Raw genomic sequence first — 22449 nt, 5'->3', positions numbered from 1 at the left:
CTGAGTCTGTGATTTCAAACAGAGTAGGAAACTAGGGATAGTGGAAACTCTACCAATGCAAGTATGCAAATATACTCTCTGCAATTTATATTCTTAGAGCTTTGTCTAGAGCACTGAGTTTATTAGTTTGCCTATAGTCTCACAGCCCTATAAGTCAGCAGCAGGAACTGATCCCACTCACTATCCACTATACTGTGTTGCCTTGCAGAACTGAATTGTTTTTCAGTCATTTCAGTCATGTCCAAATTTTTGTGATGATATTTGGGGTTTTCTTGGCAAAGATAAAAAAGTAGATTGTCATTTCCTTCTTTGGTTCATTTTACAGATGAGGAAACCAAGGCAAGCAGGGTAAAGAGATTTTCACAGATTTTATAGGTTTGTTGGTCTGTTCAGTAGAATAATACTCTGCTAGGAGCTCACCATGCAAGTGAAATCACAAATACGATTCTTCCAAAAAAGAAAATTTTTAAGGGGCTGGGAAAGACTTTAAAGGTCAACAGTTCTTCCATCTTCAATTTACAAATGAACAACCTAGAATCTCAGGAAATTAAATGATCCATTACATATAGATCTAGGATTCAAATCCTCATCCTCTGACTTTCAGTGAGCACTACTTTCTTAGCATAGTATTTCATTGAAAACTAAATTTCTTTCTAACCTCATGGAATTGTGAAGCATGCTATAAATACAATGACATTCACAGTAAGTCGTATCTGGTATGACTCTAAAATGAGGAACCCAATTTTTAACATGTTGCTATGGATGGAACACTGGAGTTGGATCCACAAAGATAAGAATTCATTATTCCTTAGAAGCTAGCTATGTGACCTTGAACAAATCACTTACCCATAATTTCCTCATCTGTAAAATGAGGAAGATGGACTCAAATGTCTCTAGAGTCCCTTCTAGCTCTAAATCAATGATTTTCCTTGATTTATTGAAATATAGCATTCCATTGCTTGAGATTGCCATATGGACTAATCTCCTTATAATTCTTAGTTGCATCTATTACATAAATGAATTCCATCTTAAGAACATTGGAAAGGAACTTGATCATTTTCCCCCTACTCCTTTACTTCAATTCTGTGTATAAAGTCATTAAGCATGGAAGGTCTAGAGGATAAAGATAATATCTTTTTTTCTGTATGGTTTATGGGCATTTATGCAATAACTATTTAAAAGTTACAGAAGCACATCATTATTGAGTTAGAACTGAATTCATTAGGTTAATCTAAGTCAGGGATATAGATTTAACACTAATCTCCAAAACTGAATAAACTGGAAAATGTTGGATTAGAAAGAAGCCATATTTCACAGCTCTGGTTATTATAAGTAATGAATATCCAATCCAAATATTCCAAAATTTAAAATAGGACCCATGGTGCTACCCATCTTTATTGATATCAGGGTATTTTTGGAAATAATAATATCTTTCCTACAATGATTAGGACTTGCACCAGATACTTCTATTCTGACTTTTCCTGGAATTGATTCTGAGTTTAGAGAGGATGAAGATAGAAATCAATTTTCTCTCCTCTCAGTTTTCATCTCAATCTCTCCTGTCAGCAACAGACTACAAAAATCTTAATTTTTCTTACATCCTTGAATCTATACTTTTGCCCTCTAAATCTATGAATAGTAAGGACACAAAAGAGATGTCATGGCAGTTGATTATATCTCCCACCATTCACTGCTATTCCTCTGGTACCCTTGGTATGCCTAGTCAGTTGATTTCAAGGCAAGATGACTTGACTTGAACTTGAGAACAAGGTTCAAATCTTGCTTTACCAAGATTTGAGTTTTCATGGATAAGTAATTTGACTGATTCAAGCTTCAGCTTCATCCTCTGTAAAATGATAGGGTTGAACACAATGATCTCCTGGATCTCCCCTTTCTCTTCTAAAGTTCTATGATTTTTTTATACTATAACATTCTTATGGTATCTTTACCATTTTTTTTGTTCCTAAGAGCAGCAGTTCTTGATTATTTAAACAATAATGGAGGGGAATAAAATTACATGAAATGACAAATAATTAAAAAGTGGCCATATTTGATTTTGACATGTTTTTTTATTTAAATTTGCATTTGTATATAGAGCTAATTATGTAGCATTGTAAGTTAAAGAGTTTCAACTGATAGAAGGAATTTCCTTACCCAAGGTTTCCCTAAAGAAATTAAATGAGAAGTTTAGTCCCTCTTCCACCTTATCCTATACCTAAATTTGGGAATTTATAATGTTTCAAATAAAATGTCCAAACACAAACTAGGGAGGTCTGATTCTAGAAGAATCAGGTCATTTCCCAATTTTCCCAATAACACTCCATGATCAGTAACTATGACATTCCTAACTAGGATTAGGCAACAGCATCATACCTCAGTCCAATAAATAATATTAGACAAGTGCTATAAGAATTGGAACCTTCCCTAAAATGGAAAAGGAATTAGGTACTAAATAATTTTCTTCTGGGAGTCAATCTTCTTTACTTCTAATGGGCAAAGGAAAAAAAAACACTTTTAATGTTCATAATACCATGTTCATGACAATGTTCATTATAATACCAATAGATCTTAAAAAAACAAATTTACCAGGATGTATCAGTTGACTTTTCTACTAGAACTGGGTGTTACAAAGCTATTTTTTTCTTTATAAAGGAAAAAGCAAAAGTTAAATGAGTTCTCTGATGGTAAAGTCACAAAGCCAGGTGACTTATTTCATAATGGGGTGGTCTACATAAAATGAAGTGTTAGGTGATAGAATTACATAATGACTAAGTGACTACTGATTTTTTTAATTTTCATAGAAAAGGAATTTCTCTTATGACAGTTAGCAGAGTTATTATTTGGTTTTACCTTGCTATGAGCAATTTCATTTGGAAGGGTGTCACAGAGACCAGTCTATTACTAGGCAAATCAGTTATATTAAAGAAAGAGTAGCCTCTAAGCCATCATAGCATGATTAAGAAATTTTGATGTTTCAACATGTGAAAGGAAGTGTGTGTGTGTGTGTGTGTGTGTGTGTGTGTGTGTGTTTCTCTTGTCTAACAATTTCATCTTATAGATGAGGAAAATGAAGCACAGAAAGGCTCAGTGACATAATCATACAGTTGATTTAGTTTCTGAGGTTCTCGATTCCAAGTCTAATGTCTCATCAAATAAATACACCATAGAGAAAGTTGTATTAGTGGAGGAGGCAGGCTCTGAGAGAGAAGCTGTGGGAATGACAATATAAAACCAAGCAAAATAATGGGAATGACCTTGTGAGCTAATGAAAGACTAAACAGTGTGGGACAATGGAGAATAGAGAGGAAAGATATGCAGAATGTCAGTCCTGCAACAAATTTCTAATCACCTCCCCCCAACCCTGCTCATCAGTTTAGATTCTGATTGCCTATATATTGGAAAGCATATCCATAATAGAAACCATGACTATCTGATTGATCCTAGATGTAGACATTGAAATTTAAAACTGAAAAGTCAGGAATTAGCTCATTTTTAAATAAAACAAATAGTGTAAAAAGAAAAAAGAAAAAAGAAAAGGCAAAAGCTCCTACCTATGATCCTAATAACCAGAGGAAGACATTAAGTAAGACTATTGGATGATTTAGTACAAAATAGAATTGAACTGATGAATAAAATTTTGATAAATAATTTGAATTTGTTCTAAATATTCAATTGTTATATATTTATCTGTCATTAAGTGCCTTATTAAGTCTAAAGAGAAATGTATGGATGAAATTTTAATTGTATTCACATTAAACATTAACTGAGGCTTACTAGCTAATAGTTTATCAGTTACATAATGATTAAACTATCAGATAATATGCTTTTTCAGAATCTTCTGGTACAGACTAAAATCATATTTATTTTTTTCTATATGTGGGTATACAATTATATCAATCTTCTCTGAAGCTCACTCCATAGTCCTGTGTAGTGAGAATAATATAGCTGATATATGTATTTGTACCAATATGCATAATATACTTTGGTGTAAAGTATTTGCAGAGATTCAATGCTTGAATTTTTTTATGGGTATACATTGATTTTTTTCCTGACAGTTTTATGGACTCAGGTACCTGGGTAGAGTACATCAAAACTCTTCCATTTACCTTCCCAGCTGTTTTTTTTTAATTTCATTTTATCTTTTGTTTTTGAACATTGCAGGGCTATTGTCAGGGTGGGTAGTCTACCTAACAGATAACACTATATAATTGTATAGTCTTTGATAGTTTCCTATACTTTTGATCAGGCTCAGAATTGTAAGATGTGTATATATTCCACTAGATAAAATCATTCACTTCCTGGGTGACTTTTTTATGATAGCTGACAGGCATCATTTTATTACTCTACTAGTTTTCATTAACCCAAGCTACATCACTCTCTCTAACTACATTCACTGTAGTTGTGATCAAGCTTTGTATAATCATATATACATAGATATATGGATGTAATGCCAAAATATTCATTCATTTGTTCTTTCATTCAGCAAATATTTATGCAAGGTAGTATATTGGTGCTGTGGGAGAAACAAAGACAAATCAAATATGGTGCTTGGTGACAGTAGCTTATATTCTAGTAATATTTACAAACATACACACACAAATTAATATATGAAACCTGAGTATTTGACAAGTGACATAGAGAGTGTGGTGCAGGGCAAAGGTGCTGTGTCTGAGATTCTGGATTCAAATCCTTTCTTTTCCACTTATTTGTGTGATCTTGGAAGTCATTTAAACTTTAACCCTTTTTGTTCTTATCTATACCAAGACAAGGCTAGATTAGATGATTACTGAGGTCTCTTCCATACCTAATCCTATCAAAAGACTGTGGGTATTAAAGAAAGGAATGAGACAATGTTAAAGAAAGGAATGAACTAAGGGATTCAGGAAGTTTTTATAAGACAGTTTTATTTGAAGAATTCTGAGTAAGGTTTACTATGCACTAAACATCAAGGATGCAGAGGCAAAGAAAAATGCTAATAGCCTATTGAGAAGAAATAATGGGTATATAACTAGGTTCTCTCTGTCTCTCTCTCTCTCTCTCTCTATATATATATATTATATATATATATATATATAGTATTTATATGTAAATACACAAGTGTTTATATATACATTACATGTATGTAGATGAATGTATATCATGACATGTACATATATATCCAATTATGGCCTTCTCTTATGTGTTGTGGAATGGGAGGATACACCTTGGAACATAAAATGTAACAAAAAATAATTTGTTTTTTTTAAAAAAGGGAAATAAATAATTGTTGATAAAATGATAAGAAAAACCCTGGCAAACTTTTATAAAAAATATGCTGCAAATATCTTTATACTTACACAGTTGATTAAATGGTACAAGGATATTATTTGTTGATTATAAAATCAATGTGATGATAGAGTCCTAATGTGTTAGCTGCAGACGTAGAAAAGTGCTTTTATGAAAATCTTTAAAGATCATTTTCAGTTTTTGTCTTTAATATTAACCTTTCATTTTCGGTTTTTGTCTTTAATGTTAACCTTTACTGTCTTGAGGTCAGTTATGTTTAATATAGTCAATTCAGTTCAAGAAATATTTATTAAGTGCTCTATGCTAAGCACTGCAGATACAAATACCAAATGGTAACCCCTGCCCTCAAGGAACTTATAATCTAACAGGGAAAACAACATGCTGACAATATATACAAAGCAAACTATATATACAAGATTAATGGGAAATAATTTATAAATGAAAAGTATTGGAATTAACAAGAGTTATAGAAAATTTTCTGTTGACAATGGGGATTATAGTGGGGACTGAAAGGAAGTTAAGTAGGTCAGGAATCAAAGCAGAGGAGGGAGAGCACTCCAAACTTGGGGGAAAATGTCCAGAGCTGAGGGATGAAGTGGCTTATTTGTAGAACAGCAAGATGTCAACTGTCAGGCTGCCTATAAACTTTTTTTCCCCCATCACGGGAATAAGGGTAATTCAAATCATAATCTTTTGCCATCCTTCTCCATGAGATTTTACAAACAAGTTAATATTCTGAATTGGAGTTGTTATTGGATGTCATATCTCTCTAATTGGTAAGTTGATCAAGTACTTGATCACTAAAGTGATTTCTGGACTTTTAAAATTTTAAAATTTATTTATGTAAGTTAAACTTCCTTAGGAAATTTCAGTAATGAGGGGTGGCTAAGTGGCACAGTGGACAGAACACTGGCCCTGGAGTCAGGAGTACCCAAGTTCAAATCCAGCCTCAGACACTTAATAATTACCGAGCTGTGTGGCCTTGGGCAAGCCACTTAACCCCATTACCTTGCAAAAAAAACCTTAAAAAAAAAGAAATTGTAGTAATAGGTGTTAAGATCTGTTCTTTTATCCATTTCAAAGTTTTTGACAGCAATAGCTGTGGGGGGAAAAGTCAATTTAAATAGTTCAAGTTGAAGTTGCTTAAATTGAATAACATTATGTTCTATTTTCATTCATTATTAATTTTTTTCTGCTCTAAGTTGGTCATCATAGAAAGACATGGCTCCTATATAGAGAATGAGTCATTTCCTGTTTTTAAAATATAATAAATCTCATTTCCATATCATTTGATTTGCTACTTTTTAGTATTTCCTGAATTCGTTCTTAAAATATGAAGTATAGTCCACTCTTTGACACATCTTTTTTCTTACTGCAGTCATATTTTTCTAACATATGTTTTAGTCATGCTTCCCTATGTATACCCTTGAACTGAAATAACTGAGTATTAAATTAAAGCATATAATATGTGAGAAAAAGACAAACAGATAAACAGAGAGGGAGAGGACAAGGGAGGGAGAAAATGGGGTCGAGAGAGAAAAAAGCAATCTATAAGTTAGGAAAGTAATCTTGCTTCTGACATATACTAACTGTATGGCCCTTAGAAAATCACTCAGTATCTTACAAATCTAGGCAGCATCCTAAGACTTTAAATTTTGGAAAAGTTGTTGACCTCTACAATAGAATGCATTTCCTTACTCTGTACCCAGACCCCATCTCACATATATATACATACACATACAAATATATGGCCATCCAAAGGGCAAAAGCAGCTCAAGTCCTCATGAAAAACTAGGAAGGAAAGTTACCAATTGATAAATTAACAGGAATAATCAAAGTACATGTATGCATGCATTCATACATGTATACCCATATGCATATATGTGTACATGTACATATGCTTTTAATTACTTATCAAGGTCCCTTATGATTTCTTGTTTTTAATCTTTTTATGTCATATCTTCATTTATATTTGCATATATGAGAGAAAAATAGGAAAGGAAAGGAGAGGAGAAGATATGAGAAAATCAAAGGATGATAGGTTTAGGACTGATTTAAAAAAATTTTGAAGTCCTCTGCTCTAAACCATCATTTTTCAGATCAAGAAACAGTGAGACTAAAGCCCAGAAAGTTTAAATGACTTATCACAGGTCACTGTCAAGAACCAAGCTGCAAAACCACATATTAGTTCTTTTTTTCTTTCTACCACATTGATTTTCAATTAGGATTCATGTTTAAAAATATTATTAAGAAATCCAATGACAAATATAATTTTAACTTAGCATATTCCATAGTGAAAAAATGAAAAAATACAACAGTTATTTATTAAGCACCACTGTTTTCAGAGCTCTCCTATGTTTCGGGGGAAATTAAAAATTTATATCAACAAGATAAGATAATCCTTATCTTCAAAGAATTTACATATATTTCAATGACATTAAACTGTTATTGAAAAATGAATAGATACTAATAGTTTATGCTTATAAGAAAGGTGCAAAAAATAAATGATGTCAGCTTTAAGATATTTTTAAAGAGGAATATTTTAGTTCTTCTTGACAGCAAAAAACCATGGAAAATCAACATTTAACAACTTCATTAATGATCTAGAAGAGGCAAGCAAACAACCCATTAATTAAATTCACAGATGATTCTAAATTGAGAGGTGTTGTAAATGCTAGGACAGAGATACGATGTTACAGAGCTTGAGAACTAGAAAAATAAAATTCAACATGGAAAGAGGCAGCCAACACATCCAAAAATACTTCATGTTTGTCTTACACAATTCTCCAAGTAACTCAAATATTTCAAACATATTGTTTTATCAATCTCTACATTATTTCTGGGATACAAGAATGCATATCATTATCTGCTTGGCTGCCTGAGAAACTGAGGCATTTCATAATGTGTTCCAAGTGTATCTGATTTTTAAGAAAGAGAAGGAACATGAAATCTTGGATTTCTGGCTCATTGGATAAAATCCTCTTCCTTAATAATAAAGGGGAAAAGATATCAACAAGTTAAAGAATAGATTTAGCGGAATTTATATCCCATAAATCAGGTGTTTTGATATGAAATATCTTTCTCTCATACAAATTATACTTGTTATCCAGGGAACACTAGCCTAAATAATGTTAGATGATGCATGAGAGTTAGAACAATAGAAGAAAACATATGTTATATATATATATATATATATATATATATATATACATATATATATATATAATCATACAATTACATATATACATATTAGCTTATATTTAGTGACTTTATGGTTGTTATATAATTTTTCATTTGTATTGGACCCTTTCTTTTGTCCCAAAGCCATTTAAGACTTTCTCAACAAAGAGATTGGTTTATCATTTCCTTCTCCTGCTCATTTTACAGATAAAGAAACTGAGGCAAACAAGGTTAAGTGATTTGTCCAGGATCACAGAGCTAGGAAGTGTCTGGGGTCAACTTTAAACTCAAAAAGATGTGTTACCCTTACATCAGGACCAACATCCTCTCTATTTAGCTGCTCTGCTTTATGGTTAAGGAACATTTTAACTCTGAAAAATAACCAATGTCAATATTATTATCTCAATTTTACAGGTAAGGAAATTAAGGCTCAAAGAAAATGTTTTGATTATGGTCATAAACCTAACTAAAAACTAAATGGGAATGAGAACATCTCCCATATCTCTGAGACAGGGAGATGGATATCATTATCAGTTTGGCTGCTTGGGAAACCAAGGCATTAATTAATATATTGAACATTTTTAAACCATAGATTTAGAGTTGGAAGGAATTTTATAGACCATCTAACTTAAACTCCTGCTTTTACAGATGACAAATTAGAGAGCCTGAAATGTTATGTTGCTTTGGCCAGGGACACAGAGATATTGAGAAGTAATGCTGGGATTCAAACCTATATTGGCTGACATCAAATCCATCATTCTTTCCATTGTTCCAAACTCTCTCTCCAAGTTAAATCTCCTACCTCCTAGTCTGCAGCTGTTGTACTAGCCTTTCATTCTAAGTTATAGGTAGAGTAGCTTCATGCTTGACTATTTTGAGCTGCAACAAAATGAGTCTCATAATAGGAATAGGAATAAGGAACACAGTGTTACTAACCTTCTACCTCAGAAGTTTGACCTTTGCTCATTCCCTGCTTCCCCTAGAATGTTGTCCACCTTGTCCACCTCCATGAAATATGTATAGGAAACAATGTCTCTGATGCTTACCTTCCTGGCCAGGGAAACCCCTAATCAAAGGGAAGTATAGAGAAGGTTATCTGCCTTATTTTTAGCACTTTTACAAGAGATCATTATTGGTCCATGCATTAAGAAACAAAGAAGAAAACTAGATTCATTTTGTAACTGCTTACTTTTTTTATTGTTAGTTCACTTTCCCCACTCTCTCTCTCTCTCTTTTTTTTTTTTTTGAGTCAGGTTTTCTGTTGAGATTTTGACTTTGGTCAAGCAGATCAGCTATCTGCTTTCATTGCCTTCTCTGGCATGTGCAGGCTGAAATGGGTTTTGATTTTATGTTTACTCTTTTATGGGAAGAGCTAAATCAATGTATTGTGGCTAGAAGGTTTGTCATTCCATTTTCTGGCTAGCCAACACCTGCTGCTCTCTGCAGCTGGAACCAAAACTTTGGTGAGTGATTGGTGATGGTTCTCCCCCTTTCCATGACAGGATAAATACCCTGTTCTGATCTCTTAGGTGTTCCTGTCTGAGTTCTTATACACTTCCCACTCCTAGGCAAGTGCATTTGCAAATAAGGGTCAGAAGAAAATTGAGAAATGAAAATATCCTTATCTCTTCCTGCATAGGTGGAGCATTTAGTTAACTATAGTTGAACTATAGCTGTGCAGAATACTAAGGCTGAGTCAAAAGAACAAATATTAACATGTTAATGATCATGATAGATCGACTGCTTTTGAGAGGCATCTTCGTGCAATAGATAGAAGGGCTGATTTTGGATTAAAGAAAACCTTAATTTAACCAGTACTTCAACAACAACACTAGTTAAGTGAACTTGGGTGAAATTAAGTGAGTGAACTCAAAAATTATTAAAATTGAAATAAAAAAAACCCAAGTTCCCATCCAGCTTCACACCTTTAGTAGATTTGTAACTTCGAGAAAGTCACTTAGTCTCTACTTCCATCAGGTTTCTCAACTTTAATTGATATAATAACACCTACTTCCCAGGGTTATTTTTAAGGATAAAATGAGATAATATTTGTAAAGTAATTAGTACATTGCCTGGCATATAATAGGAGTTTTATAAGTGTTGACTATTATTGTTATATCACTGCTGCTGCCACCACCACCACCACCACCACCACCACCACCACCACTACCATCACTACTACTACTACTACTACTACTACTACTACTACTACTACTACTACTACTACTATTACTACTACTACTACTACTACTATTACTACTACTACTATTTATAGATGAGCTATTGATGGAGGGAACTAACATCTGTGAGTACCCCCCTCAGATGAAATCAGAAGTTAAATTGTTTGTTTCATGGACTTCTTTGACTCTCTGGTAAACCCTGTGGACCTCTTCCCAAAATGTATTCAAGTGAATAAAAAACATAGAATTAAAAAGGAGACCAATTAAATGGGAATAAAGTTAACAAAGTAGTAAAACAAATTCCAGCAGCTTCTGAAATATATCTATGTAATGCTTAGTGGTTGGTGGACTTCTACATTAGATACATCAAAATTAAGTTGATTGATCACATTAATAGAAATAGTCATATTTTTATCACAGCCATATCCATTACTGAAAAAAAACCTGATGCCCTTATTAATTGCTAACTTAGCAAGTATATAAAAACAAATGTTTATTATATACAATATATTTCACATTGTCTCTGGGGATTAAAAGATCTTGCCCTCAAGAAGTTTACAGTCTAAGATAAAGAATATAGCAATGTTTGATATGAAGTAGAATTGGCTAAGTACAAAGAAGTCCAAGAAAAGTTGTTTTAAGAATTCAAGGGAACTTCATTCTCTTTGAAAGAAAAAAAAGACCTGTTTCTCAGGTCTTGTGATAGAGAAGAAAGTATCTAAGACTCTGGAGAACTGGATTCTAGTCTTGGATATACTATTCAATAAACTATGAGAGGCTTCAGGATCCTCTTCCAAACCAACTACATAAAAGAAGATTATACCTGCTCTGCTTGTCTTTCTCATAGACTGGTAACAATCAGATGAGATAATTTAAAGTATCCAAAATGCATTGTAAAATAAGTAATAAGAAAATATTTGTTAAGTATCTACTGTATGTCAGGGATTATACAAACATATCAGTTGATGCTCATAACAACTCTGGTAGATTGCCACAGTTGAGGAAACTGGGGCAAAAAAGAGGTTAAGTAACTTGCCTAGGTCATACAGTTAGGAAGTACCTGAGGCTGGATTTGAACTTAGGCCTAGAACTCAATGCCAGCTAATTACTAAATAATTCTATAAATGTGATGGGTTCACTTAATTTTGATCATTCTATTGTAGGTGTTCATATCATAGGGACCACCAATCACCAAGAGTATATATATTTGTGTGTGAGTTTGTGTGTGTGTGTGTGTGTGTGTGTGTGTGTGTGTGTGTCTGTATGTGTGTACGTATATATTTAAATCAGAAAGTCCTGGTATTTGTTTTATAATGCTTTCATAACTGTTCCTATATAATGTTTCCTTTATAATTCTGGGTTTTATTCACTTGAAAATATTTTGAGAAGGGATCTATAGGTTTCACCAAATGACCAAAGAAGTCCATAGAACAAACAAATAAAAAAAATTAAGAATTCCAATTGAAAGGCTGGAAATTTTTTTTAAATATGGATGAATTCTGTTTTTATACCATAATCTTTTCTACCTTTCATCCCTGAATTTTATTCTTTGAAACAAAGAAAAATAGGAAAGGAAAAACACCTTCTATAATTTTCTGTTTTTGTAATCCCAAGCCTCTATACCAAAAGAAGGAATTTTGTTTCCTTATCTATTCTAGAAGGCTTTTAAAAGAAGAAATAACAGGATAGTTCTCAGGACTCCATATGAAAGAAAAATAATGAAGTCATGGATTGGTTCTTCCTTTTCCCAACTTTTTTTTCCTGCTTGGTCTTGGTCTCTCATTTACCAGTGGTGGAGAAAATGAACTTGGATCAAGATATGACTTAGACCCTAAATGTTGTCATTCTTCTCTGACAGGTGTTATGTAGAAGACAAAAGCTCCAAGGTGGCCTGGTTAAACCGCTCTGGCATCATTTTTGCTGGACAAGACAAGTGGTCCCTGGACCCCCGGGTCGAACTAGAGAAACGGACTGCTCTGGAATACAGTCTCCGCATCCAGAAAGTGGATGTCTACGATGAGGGTTCCTACACGTGCTCAGTGCAGACACAGCACCAGCCCAAGACCTCCCAGGTTTACTTGATCGTCCAAGGTAAATTGGAAGGGAACTGGGAGGATCTGGGAGGAAGGGGGGAATTAAAAAAACTATCAATATAGACGTTATCTCAAAGGATCTCATACTACTATCCATAGACACAATCTTACTTTAACTTCTAAGTTTTCTGTTTTCTTTTAATTACAATAGTAGAGGGGTATTTAAATAATTGAAGTTGACAGAATCACTAAGGCAATCCTGCCTTTATGGCCCATACTGGTATCTTAAAGCTTGACAGATTCAGTATTTTTATGCTTTACTTGCAGTCAAGAAGACCTGAGTTCGTATCTTACCTTAGACACTTTAGCAGTGTGATGCTAGATGAATTACTAAAAACCTCTCTGTACCTCAGTTTCCTCATCAGTTAAATGAGGATAATAACAATAATAATAACAGTTGTTTTGCTGAGTTGCTTTGAGGATAGAGACAGACAGATAGAAACAGAGACAGTGACAGAGATTTACATATACCTCTCATCTCAGAATTGTATTCTTTTTTGAATTTGAGAAAGATTTAGATGCCTTAACTTGCAGCTATAATATTATTAAAACCTAACATCTATATTGTGCTTGAAGTTTAAGCTTTAGACATAATTTTAATTTTAATGGAACTTTATTTTCATTATCCAAAAGATATAAAGAGAATTCTTAAATAAGAGATATATGTCTGTCTATCTACCTGTTTTTCTCAACTGCTTTGCAAACCTTAAGCAATATATAAATGTTAACTGTTGATAGTATCGTAACTGCCTGTTAAATCTCTGTTGTGATCATCATTTCCTCTGTCTGTCTCTCTATGAGAGAAGGAATAACTGGGAACATCTCCAGGATTTCAGCTTCAAGCCAAAAATTTGTTTTCTGTTAAGTCATTAGGGGAAAGTTTTGTGACCCCAAACAGTATGATGTATATTGTGATCCAGATACTTGTGGGTCCTGGGGATCGCTTAGATAGTGGGAGGCAATGTTTACTTTCCTAGGTTTGAGATAGTTTGTTTATCTTTGGTCCTCAGTCTGGCAAAAAATAAAAACAAAAAAAACACACAATAGGAAGGGGCAGTGTTTGTGGATGCTTTGCTAAAATGGAGGCATTTTGAGAACAAAGCTTTAGTGGCCTTGGTATTGAAAAGATACCTCTGTGTATGTTAACTTCTGATGCTGACTACATCCCAGCAAGACTGAGTGTTGGCATTGATCGCAATGACACAGATCCTTAAATGTATTGAGAGAAGACTACTGACAGAATATAGTATTCAAGGGACAACTGATGCAGTATGTAGAAGATGGAGACTCTTAATGCAGCTCAATCACTCTCACCCCCAACATTCACCCCATGAAGTCCCTTTTCCCTGAAAATAAAGGTTGAGAACACATCTGCCCATATGCCAATTTTTATTGCCAGTGAAATCAAGTTACAGACTTGTTCAATCCATCTATCAAGAAATATCTAAGCATCAACAAATATTAAAACTGTGTGCATGTATTCTTGATTTACAATTTTATGTAAATTTTATGCAAATTAGCCATGGCCCTGGGGCTCCTGTCAAGATTCCAAGGCAGTCAGTGGTGTGGCAAAGTTTGAACGCAGCTTCTGTTAATGTGTTATGGAATTGATTATTGCAGGGTTTAAATTATTGCTCTCCCAACTCCTCTGATTAATAGATTGAAGCTAGAATAAAATACATTAGAGACTGTCGGGTGCAGGGGTGGTTTAGCCATGTGACCTCTCTCTTGGTCCATTTGCTGTGGCTGACAGCTTCATTTTATTGCCTGTACATAAAAGGTGTACCTGCTGACTTACAAAAATCCCTATTCTAAACAGGGAGCACATTGGAGAGGAGTCTCAACCCTCCCACTTTTCAGAATATGACCTAGGGTACAAATCACTTAATTTTCCTCAGCCTATTTCTCCATATGTAGAAGGGAAAATGACAGTAAAAGAGCTATCTACCTTCAAGAGAATGGGATGATGTAGGGGAACCTAATCTGTGACTCTAAAGCATGGTGTAGATGTGAGCTATTACTATTATGTCTTGATCATCTAGAACACATTTATTGAAACATTTCTTAAAAATGGTTTTGTTTTTGGTTTAAGGAGAAACCAAGTCAAGTCAATAAGTAGTTATAATTATAAGTATTTGGTATTTGCTATGATAATCATAGAAAGGCAAAAAAAATCAGTTCCTGTTCTCACAGTCTAATGGAAGAGACAAAATGGAAACAATAATACGCAATTAAGATATAGAGAGGATAAACTTGGAAGATAGTAGCATTAGGAGGGATCAAGAAAGTTGTTTTTGTAAAAGATAGAATTTTTTGTTGGGATTTAAAGGATTCCAAAGAAGCCAGAAGACAAGAATGAAGGAGAGTCATCTTGCATTTATTTATTTTAAATGTTCTATATCATTCAGTAGAATATAAGTTTCCCTTGAGGGCAAGACCCATTTCCCTTTTCTTTGTATCCCAACCCCTCCAGCATAGTAATACTATATTTTAAGGGTTTTTTTTAAAGAAATGAAAGAAACATGGAGCTTGTATATAGAATCCATTTCTTCCCCTTACATATATGAAGCTGGGACAAGGGTCTGAATGCTAATTTAGGGTCTGGTTCCCTAAGGAGGCTTCCCCCCCCCCAAACTCAAGAAAAGTCAAGTGGAAGTCAAATCAGCAGGGATGGATTAGGCACCATCTGTATGTTGAGCCCTGGAATAAGCATTACACGAGACATCCTGAAACTCAGCATGATGCAGACCTCTTTATTTCACTCCAATGTTCTAGATGGAGATTTACCAATGCAAACTAATTCAACAAACACTTATTAAGAACTTGACGATGAGTATTAAAAAGGATGATTCTCTGAGGATGCAGACAAAAATGATTCTTCTGAGAGACTAGCTCTCTCATTTGCTTGCCAAACAATCTGAAGACTCTTACAAACCTTAATGTTATTGGAAGCTTCCCAGGGAAACCAACACAGGTTATTTTGTGTGGATTATTTTCTTGAACTTGATGAAATTGGACATTCTTAAATGTTTGTGTTATATTCTTTCAGGGTCTGCCAAAAGTGCAGAATCTTTGAGTAGGAAAGAATATTAGTTAGAAGTAATTTCATCTACTCACTACCTGAACAGGAATTTTTCTACAATGTTCTCAAAAGATTATCTCTCATGTAGTAGCTAATTACATCTTGAGCTAGTCCATTCCATTTTCACCAGCTTTCACTATAAGAAATTTAGGTCTTTTTTTGACCCCTACAGTTATATACAGCCATTGCTCCTTAGGTCTCCCATTAGAATGTATGTTCCTGGAGGACAGGGATTGTTTTTGACACTGCCTATTACATAAAAATTGCTTCATAAATACTTTTTTTTGTTAGATTGATTGACAGTGCTGGAAGGGGAATTGAGAAACCAAATAGTAAACTTTTCACTTTACAGTAGAGGATAATGAAGCCCACAAAGGCCCCTGTCTAAGGCAACATAGCTAGTAAATAACCAAGAATCACCTCTTAGGCCTTGGTATAATTTGAAGAAAGAGTTTTTTCCTCTTGGTTTTTATAGTTTTGTAATGAACTTGAGTTACTATAAAATTCCCAGATTTCTTTGCCTTCTCATTTATTGTTTAATAGAGATGCGAGTAAAGAATTTCAGGTACCAAGACCTTAGGGTAGTGTGAAGACAGGAGAAAATTTCCTCTCCCTCATATATTTATTCAGATATAATTAGATTCAAATGAGCATCAAAGACAACCATTACAGGGAGGAGAGTGGAAAATCATGAAACTTTTACCCCCAGAGTAAAAGTGTAGCAGAGTTAGTAGTACCTCTTTGTCCTAGCAATAGAGGTAGAGATAATCTCATAGATGATTTTTAATGGAAAATTATTAAGACTTCCTTGGTATCAGCTGGGGAAGGTCCTCCCTTTATCCTCTCCTGCTTCCCTAAGATACCACTCAAAAATCAATTTATAGCTGGGCATCATTAGCCATCTTAAGTGAGCAACTCTGGCTTAATAGTTTTGTCAGCATCCTGCTCCTTCAAGACTCCTTTAAAGTCAAATCAAGCTGGATTGACAAGTATGTATTAAGTGTTTAGAGACTGTATAAGATGTATATATCTGGATAATTTCTTCTGTAATTCCTCATGCTACTCTTTCTTTCAGCTTTGACGCTTAGAGCTGTAGGTTACTGTTCCAAATCTATCTCTGGCTCCAACCACATTTCTGAAATTTTAAGAAGTCAACCCTATGCTATTACCTCTCAGATAGTCTTGATTATTCTCTCCACTCAACAAAATTTTAAACAAACTATTATCTTAATTCCTTTCTTTCAGTTATAAGAAGGGTATATATGGGGGTGGCTAGGTGGCGCAATGGATACAACACAGTCCCTAGAATAAACCACTTAACTCCACTGCCTTGAAAAAACCTAAAAAAAAAGGGTATATAAGAAAAGAGGTATCATGGTAAAATGAATGTTAGAAGGCAAGCCTCACAACCTTGAAAATCCAAGTCCAGGTCCTCAGTCTAACACATACCTCTTAAAGTATGACATAGTCTCTTAAAATATCAATGTTCTAGGAAGTTTGGGGCATATGAGAGGGCAGTTAGGTGGTACAGCCTATACAAGACTTATCCAAAGGCAGGAGGAATTCAAATGTGGTTTCAGAAACTTACTGTCTGTGTGACCCTTTGCAAATTCTGTTTGCCTTATTTTCCTCATCTGTCAAATGAGCTAGAGAAGGAAAAGGCAAATCACTTTAGGGACTTTGCCAAAAAAATTAGAGTCATTCACAGTGAACTGTGAATGGCAACTTCCATGCATTGGTAAAGGAAATTTTCTTACTCTGGAGCTTCTTATATTAATAAACTTCAAATTCTAGTTCCTATTCTTATCCTATAACATTATATATATATATATATATATATATGAAAAAGTGGCTCTTCAGCACAAACAGAAAGGAATCTTTCTTCATAGAGTGAAAATCATTTGTGATCCAAAACTCTATCAAAGCACTTTTATAGGAATATAGATTGGATTTTACTGGTCATCTGATCTATTTTATAAATAAATATAAACATTTATTTTATAAATGAGAGACTTGATGTCTTCAGAAATACCATAAAATGCTTAATATCTTATAAGTAGTCAGTGGCAGAGCAGGAATTGGAAACTTGATTTCCTGACTCTAAATCTGGTGCTTTCTGTTGGAGGCAACACTATCAGGAGTCTCCTAAGTCAGCCAGCTTCTGCCTTCCTTAATATGTGGCTTCTCAGTGGTCTCCCTTGGTTCCCTATATCCTGAATCTCTTCAGTAGTCTAGTCTGACTGATGTTCCTTTAGCAATTATCCTTTGGGCATTGAGAATCACAGATATATTTAGAACTAGAAAAAAACAACAATAACCAGGATTATAGAATCATATATATTTTAATTGATATTTTATTTTTCTAAATATATGCAATGAAAGTTTTTTAATATTCATCCATATGCATATGCATATTTTTAAGTTAAAAAATTTCCTTCCACCCTCCCTTCCCACCTGCTACCTCAGCGGCAAACAGACAGGTTAACATTGTACACACATATTTTTAATAAACAGATTTACAGATTAGTCATTTTTGGTATGAGGAATTAGAATTAAATGAAAGAGATATATAAGAGATAATTTTTATGAAGTATTCATCAGATTCTGAAGGGTTTTTGTTTTGTTTTGTTTTTCTTCCTCTGGATGAGCATAGCATTGTCTGTAACTGGTCTAATATGATTGTCCTAGACCTCTGCACTGCTGAGAGGAGCTGCTTCCACCAAGGTTGATCATTTCACAATGTTGTTGTTGATGTGTATACTGTTCTCTTGGTTCTGCTCCTTCCCCCCAGCATCAGATCCTGTAATCATTCCATGCTTCTCTAAAGTCTGACCATTTATGGTTTCCTATAGAACAATAATATTCCATAGTATTCATGTACCATAGTTTGTTTAGCCATTACCTCAACTGAGGCATCCCTCAACTGGGCATCCCCTCAATTTTCAATTCTTTGCCACTACAAAAAAGAGCTGCTATGAATATTTTGGAACATGTAGGACTTTTCCCATTTTAAAAAAATCATATATTTTTTTTCTGGGAGCTTCATTTTACTTTGGAGGGACCTGAGACCCAGAGATATTAAATGATTGATACAAGGTCATGGGCATACACCTAATTGGAAGAGATAATGTTTTAATTTTTTACTGCATATGCCCAAAACTTGGAGAATGGCTAAGCAAATTATGGTACATGAATACTATGGAATTTTATTACATTATAAGAAACCATAAATGGTCAGACTCTAGAAAAGCATGGAATAACTTATAGGATCTGATGTGAAGAAAATCCAAAATAAAACAAAAAAAACCCAACCCTTCAGAATCTGATGAACACTTTATAAAATTTTTCTCTTATGTCTCTTTCCTTAATCCTAATTCCTCATACTTAAAATGACTAATATGAAAATATGTTTATCACAAATATGCTAACCTAACAGTTCACTGCTGAGGGGAGGGGGGTAGGAAGGGAGGTTTGGAGGAAATTTTGTAACTTAAAAATATACATGTGCATATGAATGAAAGAATAAATACATAATTAATTTAAAAAATTCATATTGTATACCTAGCTGTCTTTCCATTGTTTCATAAAATTATTTGCTCAAATCCCTTAATTTGATAATTATATATATATATATATATATATATATACATATATATATATATATATATATGTATAGGCAGAAAATGACCCATAGACATTAAAGCAACTTCATCTAGGTGACAGATTCAGTTGGTGTCATAGTGGGTTAGGGTCTTGACCCTATCTCTATAAATTCTGAATTGAGTGCTTTTTAAAATGTTCCATGTTTTGATGAACTGGAGCCTGGAAGACCTGAGTTCAAATCCACCCTGATTTTGTGACTCTGGGCAAGTAATTTAACCTCTTTTACCTAAGTTTACTCAACTGTAAAATAGAGATAATAAAAACACCTAACATTGATTGGCAAATAGAAGGGCTTTTTTTTTGGGGGGGGGGGTTCAAGGCAATGGGGTTAAATGACTTTAAGTGTCTGAGAGCTTATTTGAACTCCGGTCCTCCTGACTCGAGGACCAGGGATCTATCTGCTGCACCACCTAGCTGTTCCCACACAGAAGTTTCTATTATACAAATGTTTATTTAGTTCCTTGTGTGTCAGTATCCTTGCTGAGTCCTACTCCTTTCAGAGACTTTTTGAAGAAAAAGTTACTTCACAGAAGATTGCTCAAAAACCCTTGGGGTTACTTTAGGTTAAGTCAGCATAATATCTCATAGTATTACACTGCAGCCCCCCCCTCCCAGCCCAGACCATGTGTTTCCCAAAAGAATTAGAGATTTACAGAAGCTTCATGAAGGCTGCTGCAGGAGGCAAGAGGATAAAGAATATGCTGACAACGTGGGAGGTGGGGACGAGGGGAGGGTCAAAGATCTTTCAGAGTAAACCAAATTAAATTAAGCCAAAAAACTTTACTTAATAAACATTTTTGATACACAATTTCACATATACTATTTTTAGAATGTGATCATTCAACAGCAAGCCTTCGGGCTTGGAAGACCTGGATTCAGGTCCTGTCTCTGACTCAAAATGGATGTGACTCTGCATAAATCAATTAATCTTTCAGTAATCCAGGAATTTCCCTAAGACTACAAGCCCCAAAGCAAATATCAGTCTGCATTGAGAGACAATTTCCTTCCTGGAAGTTCCCTATAACCATTAAATTGCAGATCACAGGCTTAGTTTCAAACCAAAAAAAAAAAAAAAGGAGGAGGAAGTGTAGCTGACATTGGAAGTTTCTCACAGTTCTCTTTTTCACATTGATTGGAACATTTTGGGTAAAATCCCTAGAGTCTTTCTCAATTAGTTAGTAATTGAAAAAGTACAAAGTTTCACTAACAAACCCCATTTTGGCTCAACATTTCTTGTACCTTCTAAAATTGGCCTCACAAGTTATTACTGTATTAAGCCAACTCATTCTTCCCAGAAGTGTAAAAGATTTTTTTATCAAAGCAATGGAGTCAAAGAGACCTCAGAGACAATATATAAAATGATTATCATTTTACAATTGAGGAAACTGAGGGAGAGACAATTTAACTGATTTGCCTAAGTCATACAGAGAGTAGGATACATTTGATAGTTGTTTTTCGTGTATTAGAACTCAATTGCCCAGGGGATTCAGAAATAATAAGAATTTAATCTTCACATATTTTCCTATAAGTTAAAAAAGAGAATATATGTAAATGCATTCCCTAGAAATGGTGCTGTGTTTTCCAGAGGAAAATATGTAAATAAATTTTAACTAATATCAGACTACAGTAGAAACTAGAATGGACCACAGAAAGACCATGACAAGAAAGAGAATATTACAGTGAAGAGGACTTCGGGATTAGGAGTCAGAGCATAAGACTTATTTCTCTCACTTACTGAGTGATCTTGGGAATCTCACTTAACTTCTGTGAGCTAGTTTCCTCCTCTGTAAAATGCGGTAGTTGGAGTAGATGACTATCTAGAATCAGTACCAGGAAGACATGAGTTTAAATCTAGCCCTCATTTTTTTTTCTATTTTGTCAATCTAGATAAGTCATTAAGTTGCCTCAATTTCCCCATAGTAAAATCAGACTTAATAATAACATCTACCTCCCATGATTATTGTGAGGATAGAATGAGATAATGGTTCCAATACATTTTGCAAACATTAAAGCATATAAATGATAGGAGTGATGATGATGATGATGATGATGATATAAGAAGAGCAGTATGAGAGAAAGGATAGAGTAGTACAATAATGAGGGTCTTAACAACTAAGTTCTAGTGCTACCTTTGATATTAACCTGCCACTGTAACTTTAGTCAAGTCATATACATTCTCTGGCCTCAATATTCAGCTGTAAAATGGAGTAGATGGTCTCTAAGGCATTGTTTCAATAATTCTGAAAGAGATACCTCCAGGCATCTCCCTTATTATTAACCTGAGAGAATTGACTTTGACTAGATCCCACATTATTGTTATTTGTCCTTTGGTCTAGAAAAAGACCACGACGTCAGGGAGGTGATCCCATGGTCTACAAATAAATTGAATTTAAGTGGGTGGGTGGGATGGCAGTATTTGCAAAGTCATGAGCCTCACTTTGACTTTAAAAATCATCTGGAGTCAGTGGATCAAGATATATGGATCAAGATGACCAGTATAAAAAAGTGAGGCTGGTTATTTTGTATCACCTTCCTGATGACATAGAACCCACAAATAACCAATCCACTCAGCTACCGCTGCTCAAATTTCCTTTCATTATGGTGTTTGCTTCTGGTAATAGCAAAAGAATTTGTCTATGAAAGGTTGAACCCTGGTGGAGATGGAAAAAATTTGCTAAGAGTCAGGGAAAAGGAGGGAAAGTATATGTACCATATTTTAACCAGCCCCTCTGCCTTGTAAGTAACCATGTCAGTATTGATAAGTACCTCCATTAGTTTTTCCTTTGACTCACACGAAGCTGTGTAATAAGGATTTTTGTCAGCTCATTTTAGAAATATCAATAATATTATGCTTCATAGAGGACTCCCAGGAATTAGATCTAAGTAGACCAGACTCTTAAACATGTTATTAGAAGAATTTCTAGGTGAAACTAGAGCAAAAGTATATTTTGAAAAAAATGTTTCA

General features: G+C 34.3%; 1 protein-coding gene across 2 annotated transcripts in view; it reads left to right on the top strand.

The window, feature by feature from the left end:
• LSAMP (limbic system associated membrane protein) overlaps nucleotides 1-22449 on the top strand; it is an 801725-nt gene that overhangs the window by 420895 nt on the left and 358381 nt on the right. For both annotated transcript variants that reach the window (XM_074214560.1, XM_074214561.1), the window contains exon 2: nucleotides 12505-12737. In XM_074214560.1, coding sequence (XP_074070661.1) covers nucleotides 12505-12737 — 233 coding nt within the window. The remainder of the gene's footprint in view (nucleotides 1-12504; nucleotides 12738-22449) is intronic.

The sequence above is a fragment of the Macrotis lagotis genome, chromosome 1 (genome assembly GCF_037893015.1).
Source record: "Macrotis lagotis isolate mMagLag1 chromosome 1, bilby.v1.9.chrom.fasta, whole genome shotgun sequence".
NCBI lineage: Eukaryota > Metazoa > Chordata > Mammalia > Peramelemorphia > Peramelidae > Macrotis > Macrotis lagotis.
Note: the sequence above shows the minus strand (reverse complement) of the source record. Positions and strands in the feature narration are given on the sequence as shown.